Below are 11,257 nucleotides of genomic sequence, written 5' to 3' on the forward strand. Positions count from 1 at the left end.
CATGGAAAATGTGTGCTGATTAGGTCACTAAATACTTAATGAACACAACCAGTATGAAGATTCTTATTTCAGTAGTAGACTTAGTTTTAAAAATGTATCTAAGACCCACATAGTACATGCTAAGTGCTTTTGTCACTAAAAGGAATGCCCAGTTGGCTTGAGTTTGCTTAGTTTTACAAAAGCAGGAGTTGGGTACAATGGTTGACTCCAGTCATAGTCTCAATTCAGGAGAACACTGTCCTCTGAATTTGGGAATTTAAGAACTGCTCAGGTCAGTGATGAAGATGGTGACTCTGGTGTCCTGTCAGTAGGAGGTGATTCCTTTCCACAGAGCTTTGCTGTTGCCAGGATTAAAAATGCCAGAGGTTTTCCTCCTCTGACCCGGGCTATTTGGAGAAGGAAGAGCAAAAGATGACTCATCAACAAGGCTAGCCTAACCAGTCTGATCAGACTGTGGATGTGTTATGAGCTCTATTATCAAAGCTTCTGCCTGTCTCCAGATAATTGAGGCCATCTTGAGAGTTGGACTGCAACCTCGAATTGTTAGCTTTTAAACAAAACTTCTCTCTTGTTTGTGAGTTTCTGGTACTAGTAGCCATGAATAGTTTTGAAAGTGAGGTGATTAGTATGCTGTTCTGACAAGAGGTTGTGTGTCTTTTAAAGAAACAACCTGAACATTTGATGTGGAAACTGTAAGGAAGTGTGGCTGAAAGAAGCCTCTTAGGTTTGTTTCTCAGAATTCTTAAAGAAAGGAAGTGTTAAATTGATGCTCTATAAACTGCTCAGCCTAGAAGAAAAAGGACTTCACTGAGCATATAGAGTAGCTTCTCACAAGACAGGTTTAAATTCTTGTATCTGCTCTCACCTTGGATATTGTTAGCAAAAACCTTTAAAGTTGATACACAGTCACTTATCCTATCAATCTCTTATAACCTGACCCTTTTTCCATCTTGTGTTTGGTAACTGAACCTGCTGATTTTAATTATGACTCCATTTACATCACTACATAGCCTACTAAACTGTATTGAGCTGTTCAGGCAGAATGTGTGCCTAAATGTGTATTAATGCTTACTCTGCTTAATAAAATCCATTAAAGTAAACTAGTGGTCTGTTCTGCTTCAGTGCAACCTTGCTAACGCATGTTTGAGCTGTGATCCTTAGATGTTTTGGTTTGTTGGTGGTGTTCTTATTTTTTTTTTTCTCCTTTTGATTTTTAAGCCATATAGCTTTTGCTTCCAAAACAGTAGCCAAGACTTGGCAAGGGACTTCTTTCTACTAGTATTGTGAATTACTTCTGGATGTTTCAGAAGTCCTGTTTTACCTAAGGAGCAGTTGACATGGGACGAGTTACTACATTATAAGCATTTGTGAGCTCAGAAGTAGAGGTTAGTTTGATGCTGTGTGTCCTGCTTGCCAACTAAAGTTTCATTAACTTTTGTATGATCCTTGTTCCCACTTTCAGGTCTCTTAACTAGAACTGGGAACAAGGTCAATGCAGAAATTACGGAGTTACTTTTGGTAAGTGGGATGTACAGTATATACTAATCTTTGCCTGGAAGCTTACAAGAACTCTGGGATAACATTCAAAGCAGCAAGAGGGGATGTAGAGTGACTGTAATATTGAGCTGGCACCCTTTATAGTAAGTTAAGTCAGAACACTAATGAAAAAGACTTGTCTTGGAAGAAAGTGTGTATGTAGGGCTTTTATTTTTTTAAACCTCTGCTCCCCTAGCATAAGTTGGGTATAGGGGAAGCCTGAGCAGACATACTACCTTAAACATCTGCATAATCAGGGGATGAGTTTTGATAGCTTAGGTTACAGCATGTGACACCTAGAGCTTTCACCCCACACACTTCCTGAGACCACTTTAGATAAAAATCCTGGTATTTTTGAGGGATTAAGCAATAGGCTGGTTTCTGGCTAGAAGTGATGTTAGGGAATCTGTTTAGCTTTGAAGAGCGGCTGTTGTTTCTTTCTGAAGATGTTTATCTGCAAAGTGGTGCTTTCCAAAAGTACTTGGCAAAAGTTATGTGTTGACATTTGTAGGTTTAAATGAACTAACTGCTCGTTTACCTTCAGTTCACATTGGTTTGTGAATAGTACCAATTTTGAGTTTTTGGGATTTTTTTTTTTTCATAAGACTTTGATATGCTTAAGTCAAGAACAACTTGCTATTCCCCAAAGAATGCCTTGTTTGTTTGGGGTTTTTTGTCCTCATGCTCTTTATAAAGTTGCTATTCTCTAATTAATATTTCTTGAAAGAAGCTACTTGTAATTTAGAGATAGGAATGTGAATCACCTTGTGTAGCTTCTAGTGAAGTTGCTGCTTTCATACTTGAGGTGGTGGTACTGATGCTTCTGTGAGGTTTCATGGAAACAAGTAATAGGGATACAGGCTCCTAATCTCATATGAAAGATGAGAGGAGCAGTGCAAGTGTTGGGTATCAGTTGATACTTAAAACACTTGACAGTCTTGCTTTCGAGGACATGGATATGGCTTCTTTTTACTGTCAGTGACCATGTCAGAGACCAGAAATCTCAAAAAGCATTAACCTGGTGATGCTGTTGTCCTGTATCTCCATCAGCATGGGGGAGTTGTAATCATGATGCTACATGAATTTCATGTGTACTTCTCCTGTAAAATAAAACTGTCAGCTGGAGAATGCTTCAGCTTTGAGTTACACAGACTCTGTTTAAGCAAGTATGAGCAAGAGGCAAGAGAGATGGCGGGGGGGGGAAGAAAAACAACACCCAAACAAACCAAAACTCTACACATCTTGTCTTACCTTTTGCTATTTCTTCTCCTTGCGGCTTTTTCTTGCTGTCAGACCTTGGAGGTTTTTTTGCCTTTTTAACTCTAATTGTTGATTCAAGCTTTATGAAAAACCTTATATTTTGAAACTGTCATGGTCTAGCATGTGCAGTACAGGCTGTGGTGGTCCTGTGTTTTGAGGGCTGCCTCCTGATTAGTTATTCTGCTGCTTTAGCTGGAGAATAAGGACAGAAGAAGGTGTTCAAAAGAAAAGAATAAAAGAAAAGAAAAAAAACTCTGCTATTGTTAAGCAAAATGGCTCAATTCAGATCCTTTCTGGAAGGTCTAGTCCAAATACCAGATTTCTGTAGTCAGTCAACTTAAGTCAGGTTTCAAACTTCAGAATTCATGTGGACTTGCAGCCTTCTCAGACTTTGGTTAGTTTTTGACACACATGTAGCTGCAGCTAGTAATTTTTAGGCAGGACAGTTGCTAGTAATGAGAAATAGCCGTTTCACTTTGTGTAGTGCAGTCTCTGACTCTCTTCCACAGAATTGTTTCAGATAGCTGGACATAGTTTATTCAGTCTTCTTAACATGTATATTAACTTCACTTTTTATTTTGGGGGTTTTTGTTTGGTTGGTTTTTTTTTGCCTGCAAACTAAGCAGTGTAGCACTTGACCTAAGGTATGAATTTGGCAAACTGTAAGAAACAAATGCGGAACTTCACAGCAGAAAGAAGCGGCCCCAACTCTAGGAGAAAAGTGCTTCCAAAGAATTCTACATGTTACAGAATAGATCTTTATACACGCAATGATAAATCCTAGAAATCTGTACTTACTGCTCATTCCTGCAGACTTCAGTTGCTGTTTGTTACTAGCTTTTGTTAAGCCATGTTTGTGTGTGCTGTCACAGAATATAGCAGCTGTAAGCAAAGTGGTAGTGTTGGGTTCTGTTGTTGCCTGTGCTGGTATCTATTCCTTCACTGCTGAGCAAAATCATCTCCTCCTTCCACTGTGGCTAACTACCCAGTTCTGTGCATGAGAGTTTATTCATGTTGGCTTATTTTTGTGCTTTATGGGACATACTATAATCCTCCACAGTGTTTCTCAATGAATTATTCAAACAGGAAAGGAATTCAATCTTTTTGTGAAAGGCGTCCCATGTGAGATGTTCAGTTGTCATCATAATGTGTGCTGAATTTAAACATTAAGTGAGAAATCTTCAGTTTAGTCTTTAGCTTCGTTATGTCCTTGTGTTCTTACAGTGCTTACATAAGGCATATTTTATTTGGCTAAAGCTGGCAGAAATTACCAAAGTGGAATCTTTACTTGTTCTTTTTTTCTTCTCCTTACCTGGTTCTGCCTTAGCATAATTGATACTATCAGGTCAGATATCAGGGCTCTGTATAGCTGTCAAGAAGACAGAGCATGCTCATGAAGTATACCAAAACAGTGGCTTTTCACTGTTCTTCAGTTTGCTTGAGTCTGTCCATAATTGTCCTGCTAACTCGGGGCTGGTTGTCTCAAGGTCGGTTTACTGAAGCAATATTCCTAATGTCAAACTGTCTTTTTTGTAATCTCTCTGATGTAGGAAGGTTCAGGGGCCTCTTGCATCATCTAGAATGGTTCTAAAGGCTGTGCTTTTATGCCTCTCTAAGATGACAATAACTTCAGATGTCATGCTGCAGAATCAATGATATTTCTCAGGTCCTTTAGTCTACAGCTTGCTTGTAATATCACAGATCAGTGTCCGTATATTACAAAAATTATTGGGTGTTGATCTTGCAGCATGAGTGAGACTTCTTTTATCTTGAGACTAGCTGCCTGTTAAGTCAGTCCTGCAGTGCTTCTTGTCCTTTTCTGGCCCCTTCTTCAGAGGGGTTTCATCCTTCCGTAGTCCAGCTGGAGAAGGGTTGTGCATATGTGGACTTGCCACAGCTCTGAGTCATTGTTAGGAGGCAGCTGTTTATTTTCAGGAAGGAGCAGAGTGGGGCTTTATTAAATTGTGCAGCAGTTACTTCTTTTCGTAAGTCTCTTGTATCAGGGTGGTTGAAGACAACTATGTTGAGAGAGCAAAAAATAATAATAATAAAAAAAACAGGTTGGAAGAGACCTTCAAGATCGTGTCCAACCCATCAAGCAATCCAACCCACCTAAACAACTAAAAAGGATGTCTCAACTTTTCCCTCTTTGCATTTAACAGAGTAAGCTAGCTTGGATCCCCGCCTTGTACTCCCCAGCTCCTGTCACACCATTGTCCTAATGGATAGCCCCACTTGCTTTTGTTTCATAGATGTTATGCTTTAGCAAGATGAATTGTGGTAGACTGCAATTTGGTGATGTTGATCCAGACCAATATATAATAATTTCACCCTTTCAATATTAATAGGATATATATTGTACCTAGAAATATTTCTTGGCAAGGCATGTAAATTATCCAAAGGGAAATTACTTTCTGGTAGAAATAAGTGGATTGTGTCCCTGGGACAGATACTGTGTCCCTATATGTCTCTGCTTTTCCAAAACTTTTACTGACAATGTGTGGCTTTCTCAGTGAACCTATCCTTACTTTCTGGTCCTGGATCCAGTTTAAGAAAAGGATCTGGAGTCCTTTGTCTAATCTTTGAAAGAGTTCTGCTTAGTACGTATTCTGTCAATTGACTTCTGGGTATTGGATCCTAAAGCAGGGGGGGTGGGTGTGTGTGTATAGACAGAGAATTTCAAATTAGTATTGCATAATGCCTTGTAGCTCCTAAGTTGGAATGGTTTGTGTTGGCTGGTGACAGTGGACTTCTACAAGGCAGCGGCTTCTATGAGTGTGTAGGGTGCACCAGGTCTGAGCTTCCTATGCCAAATGGGCAGTGTTCATCTGAAATACTGGGATGTATTTGAGGCCCTGATGTTTGTAAAGGGAAAAATTGTTCTGAATCTCCACTCAATGTTGATAAATTTCCTTTTAACTAGTAGATTAATATTGGGGTGTTTTATGTTTTTCTTTTTCCTTTCTCTCAGTGACCCTGGTGGAGGAATCGAGATGTCAGAGTTCATACGAGAAGCGACTCCTCCTGTGGGCTGTAGTTCACGCAATTCTTATGCTGGGATAGATCCAAACAACCAGGTAAGAATTAAAGCTACTGCAGCTGTTGCTGTAGTGATACTGACTTAGCAATATGTGGAGTAATTTTCATAGGTGGCTGTGGTGTTGTGTGTGTGTTTGTTTTAAAACTTTTTTTGCTAGCTTTTTGAAAAAAGTATTAGGGTAAATAATTTACCTTTCTGTATTGCTTAACTTATTTATTAGGGTGGTATTGCGCTCTTCAGCTGCATATCTCATTTGTCCCACCTTGTGTTTGTTTTAGGAATGACTGGATTTTATAAGGCTACATACTGTGCCATCAGAAAATACTCCCTTTTGCTCAATTAGCATTCTTTTGGATAAATCAAAATGGTTCAGAATGTGGTCAATTAAGTAGCAAGTGGGCTTCCCTCTTGTTATCAGCTCAAGCTATAACTTCACCATATGTTCTTTGTTTTTCTCCCTTAGTTGTGTCTCATTTTGATGCTTAATTGGTGAACTTCAGCTGTACTGATTTTTGAGGACACTTCCGTTAAGTCTCCACTGCTGATTGTCTTTTGCAATGCTAAATGGCTTTCTGAAAGTGATTATTTCTGACAGTTCAGACTCTGCAGTTAAAAATGTTAATTTGCTCAAGTACAAGGCAAGACAAACTGGTAGAAATAGAAAGACTAAATCAGGTTGTTTTTAGATGACCTCTGCAAAATCATCACTATTTAGACACTTCAACAATGTTGGGAAGAAGGCAATAAATAGGGGCTGCTGCACAGTAGATGGAAGTGCTGAAGAACTTGTCTTTATTAGATTTTAATGCCACTTCATTATGCTCTAGTTGCCTTGTAATTTCACTGGGGAAGTGGTTCTGCTTCCTTAATACGGCTGCTAGATTTATGCATTCAACTTCCATACTGCTGCATGTGCTGTTTGTTCTATTCGGCTTGTGATGCCAGTAATGGCATCCTTCTTATACCAGCTCTTAAGGACAAGCAGATTGACTGGCCAGACTGTATCATTATGTTGACAATGAGCAATGCAGCATCATGTTAAAGACAGAGAAGCTATTTTTCAATTACTTGGTGTGGTATTACAATAACAAGTCCTTCTAATTAGCTCTCTGAGCAAGCAGTATATGATGTAGTGCAGTGTTATGCTAATGTTGGTGTTTTATCTAGATGATGCACCATTATGCAGCATAGATGGTCCTAAGAGATTTTTTTTCTTGTGAAGAGAGCAGGTATTTAGTAAGTGTTCAAAGGAACAGGAAGCAATGGTTCCTGTAAGAAGACAGGCTGAGGATCCCGTTTCTTTGATTTTTGGGGAAAAAAACGATTCCAAACATACTCAACAGTTCTAAAGTTAAAGCATGTGAAGAATCTCTGTGTTTTCCTGTGTGCCTTAATGCTATCACTGTAAGAGTGTTAAAGCTACTGTGAAAGGAAGTACAGTCTTTAAAATGTGTTTATGCTGATAAAATTAGTGCTTACAAGCCCCCCTGTGATTGAATTTGCAGCATCAAAAGGGCATGTGAAGAGTAAGCATCTGAGATCTCTTTAGTTTTTTTTGTAAGATAGCTTCCTTACGTTGATGTGTTTACATTCAGCTACAGCATTCAGCAAAGCATGCTGCTGAAGGGGAAAAAAGAAGCTGAAACATAGCAAAATGACTAAGTAGGAGTGTGTGTGACAGTATAGTAAGGAAAATGCACTGAAGAAGCTCTATCTGCTTTTTTTTGCACTGCACATAGCAAACCCATTGTTCTGTAGTATGGCTGAATAAAATCTGTGTGTATCTTCAGATTATTATTGAAATTTGTTGTGCTCACACACAAGAATTCGTAGGCTTAGGCTCTCTTTCCTCCAGAGTCATTTGAATTGGGGGTTTTTGAAAAGCAGCATCCCAATAAGTACACAGTGGAGTCAAACTGTCATCTTTTTTATGCATCTTTTTTTTGAAGCTTACCTTATTTCTGAATTATTTCAGTTATTTGGCACATGCATTTTTGTATTCTGTTCCAAGAGGTGGTATTTGAAATACTACTGAAGGAAAGACTAAATTGTCATCAGCGTCTCTGCAAAACAATTTGCTACACATTACAGCACATGCAAAAGGGCTGCAAACCTGAACTGCTAGCTCATTTTCATAGTAGGAGGTTCATGCTTTCTGGTTGGCCAGTGAACTTGGCAGGAAAGCAGATGCTGTAAATTTTGAAATATGTTCGTAAGAAATATCCAAGAACAGGTCAAGGAATACTGCAGTTTTCCATTAACAGTTGATGTGCTTTGAGGCAATAGTAATCTGTGTGCTTGGAAACTGCTCAGAAGAAAAACTGCACTTGCAGGAATCGGAGGAAGGAATAAGATATAGTAAAATGAATAGATTAAATCCATCTCTTCAGCTGCCAGCTGGGATCTTCCCACCGTATCCCATGTTCATGATATCACAGTATCACCAAGGTTGGAAGAGACCTCAAAGATCATCAAGTCCAACCTGTCACCACAGACCTCATGACTAGACCATGGCACCAAGTGCCACATCCAATCCCCTCTTGAACACCTCCAGCGACAGTGACTCCACCACCTCCCTGGGCAGCCCATTCCAATGACAAATGACTCTCAGTGAAGAACTTTCTCCTCACCTCAACCCTAAACTTCCCCTGGTGCAGCTTGAGACTGTGTCCTCTTGTTCTGGTGCTGGTTGCCTGGGAGAAGAGACCAACCCCTTCCTGGCTACAACCACCTTTCAGGTAGTTTTAGAGAGCAATGAGGTCTCCCCTGAGCCTCCTTTCCTCATAGGGCTTGTGCTCAAGGCCTCTCCCCAGCCTTGTTGCCCTTCTCTGGACATGTTCAAGTGTCTTGATGTCCTTCCTAAACTGAGGGGCCCAGAACTGGACACAGGACTCAAGGTGTGGCCTAACCAATGCAGAGTACAGGGGCACAATGACTTCCCTGCTTCTGCTGGCCACACTATTCCTAATGCAGGCCAGGATGCCATTGGCCGCCTTGGCCGCGTGGGTACACTGCTGGCACATGTTTAGGTGGCTGTCAATCAACACTTCGGTCCTTTGGTCACCTGTTCATTGGATGGACTCTTGACACATCTCAATTAACCCTGGTAAAAATACATCTTTCTTCCAGTGAGATCAGTTTATGAGTTTAACTTGGTGTGTACTATATCAAACAGATAAGGAAAACAGCATGTTAATATCAAACTTAAGTGTTTTGGGCAGCCCTGATGACTCTGTTAAATATTCACTTTTATAGTAGCAGTTACTAGTGTGCCACCACACTAGTAGTTTGTTTCCACTTTAATTCTTTTCAAAGGAAATTCCTAGATTAGAAACTACTTTTGAAATCATCATACTAGGATCTCCAAGCACATTGGCTATACCACAGAATGAATGTATACAGTTGAATTCCTAGTTATTTGGCCTGTCATCTGTTTGCAGTGGAAGCATTCTGAATCAAAGGATTTTACAACACTGCACTGTTGCATGCTGTTGTGCCTTTGAAAAATCTCTCCAAAGTGTATAGGTAAATGCATACATTGCAGCAATAGGAAACAATAGTTGGGTAATTCCTGGAAGTTCATAGCTCTTTACATAATTCTGTGTTTCTAGGTTGGATCTGGGTTATCTCGTTTGGCAACAGCAGCAACCATCAAAGGTAAGATTTTGGGCTCCTTAACATTACCTTGCAGTAGCACTTCAAATCACTATCACATGCTGTGTTTGTTTCCAAATACTACCTGGTATTGAACTACTTGGCTCATGCTCAAAAATTTTTTTGTGAGCTAAGTGAGATGCTTTCTAATTGGAAGAAGTCTTGGAGCTGTGAATTATGTGCCTTAAACAGTAGGAGAGAGTATCCTGGAGTCTGTGTTCTGTTTTACGACAGGTTTTTCTTTTCCTTGCAAATGAAGAGCTGAGGAGTTAATTTGAGTGGATTTTTCCCTACTATTTTGAGTTGTGTGTGACCAATTGTTCTTCTGGTATTTTGTTTCAATTGCTTGATTATTCCTAATTGCTTGTCACCTAGCAGAAATACTGTCTAGGTCAACCCTTGAGACATCATCTGAGCCAAAAAGATACATGATTTGTAATATGTGAAGTTGCTGTTTTGTAAATTGATTAAATTCACATCTCATTTTGTCTTAATTTTTGTCATTTTCCTGACTTTTCTATCTTTACAAGTATTTTGTTGCAATCTACATCCCATTTTTACTGGCAGCACTGCTAAAAGGAATGTTCCAATGCATACATCTTTAGAGGGGAAAAAAAAAATTCTGTTGACTTCTGTATAAAATGCTTTTCCAGCTCTTCATTGAGGGTGTGTGTAGTTGATTGTAAACTTTCTTATATACAAAATGAAAGAAATGGAGTAGACTATACTTATCTCTAAGTTGTGTTACTTGTAATTATTACTCCTCACATGAGGAAATAAAAGGAACATTCTTTCATGACAAGTGAGAAATCAGCAGTGTATGTAGATGTATATTACTACTTTAAGCACTAGTATTCTTTTTCCTTAAAATTCACAGGAGATACTGACACTGCCAAGACCTCTGATGATATCAGTTTAAGTCTTGGACAGAGTTCTAGCCTGTGTAAAGAAGGGAGTGAAGAACAAGGTAAAATTTCTTCTTCTGCATATTAAACGTGGTATTTTGTTACCAAAGGTGCTTTGCTTAGTGTGCTAAATAAATTCATGCAATTCATTGAGAGATTCTAGGACAGGGTATCTTGAAGCTCTGATACCTTTCTTAATTACTCGGAGTTCCAGAGGTGCATAGCTTCAATACTTTATTATTTGGCTGTGTGTTTCTTGTTCTGGTATCTTCCCGTAGGTAATAAATATTTACTGTCATCTTTCTGCTGAAAGATAGCTCGCTTACATGTCTCTGGGTCATTTCTCTTATACAGAAAATGTCCTGGGATTCATGAACTCACATTATGGACTAATGTGCTTTGCTTTCCAGTACAGCCAAATGAATTTTTAAATCAAGTATGCTTTTTTTTGTGAAGTAAGTAATCCTGCACTGAGTTCTGTGTTTCTGCAGCTACAGACTGCTTCTAACGTGCAAGCTGTTGGAGTTCTGTGTTTTCCTAGTATGTAAGGAAACTGCTAGCTTGCATTCTTCAGTTGTCCAGTTTTGTTTCAGACCTCATTTTCTGTTTAGCTTCATTGCCAAGAAAAAAGTCCATTTACACTGCAACAGAGCTTAAAACCATAAGGAAATCTCTTTTGCTGACTGTAAGGTACCTGATGATTGGCAGGAAACTAACTCTTGGAATACTGTAGTTCACTTTGACCAATCTAATCAGACTGATGGGTTCCTTTCACTCATTACTGTGTGAGTCAGTGCAGAAAGTATGTTTCAAATAGAGGATTACAGCAGGCTGTGCTGTTGTATTAAGGCAGCAGGTTCAT

General features: G+C 39.3%; 1 protein-coding gene across 7 annotated transcripts in view; it reads left to right on the top strand.

The window, feature by feature from the left end:
- Positions 1 to 11,257, top strand: part of PCNX1 (pecanex 1) — an 89,042-nt gene that overhangs the window by 8,522 nt on the left and 69,263 nt on the right. For 6 of the 7 annotated variants that reach the window (XM_068162139.1, XM_068162133.1, XM_068162135.1 and 3 more), the window contains exons 3-5: positions 5,768 to 5,873; positions 9,448 to 9,493; positions 10,368 to 10,457. In XM_068162139.1, the coding sequence (XP_068018240.1) occupies positions 5,768 to 5,873; positions 9,448 to 9,493; positions 10,368 to 10,457 (242 nt within the window). Of the gene's footprint in view, positions 1 to 1,462; positions 1,519 to 5,767; positions 5,874 to 9,447; positions 9,494 to 10,367; positions 10,458 to 11,257 lie in introns of all 7 variants that reach the window. The other variant, XM_068162138.1, reaches the window with a different exon arrangement.

This window comes from Melanerpes formicivorus, unplaced genomic scaffold (genome assembly GCF_026170545.1).
Source record: "Melanerpes formicivorus ecotype bairdi unplaced genomic scaffold, bMelFor1.0.p_v2 SCAF_62, whole genome shotgun sequence".
Taxonomy (NCBI): Eukaryota; Metazoa; Chordata; class Aves; order Piciformes; family Picidae; genus Melanerpes; species Melanerpes formicivorus.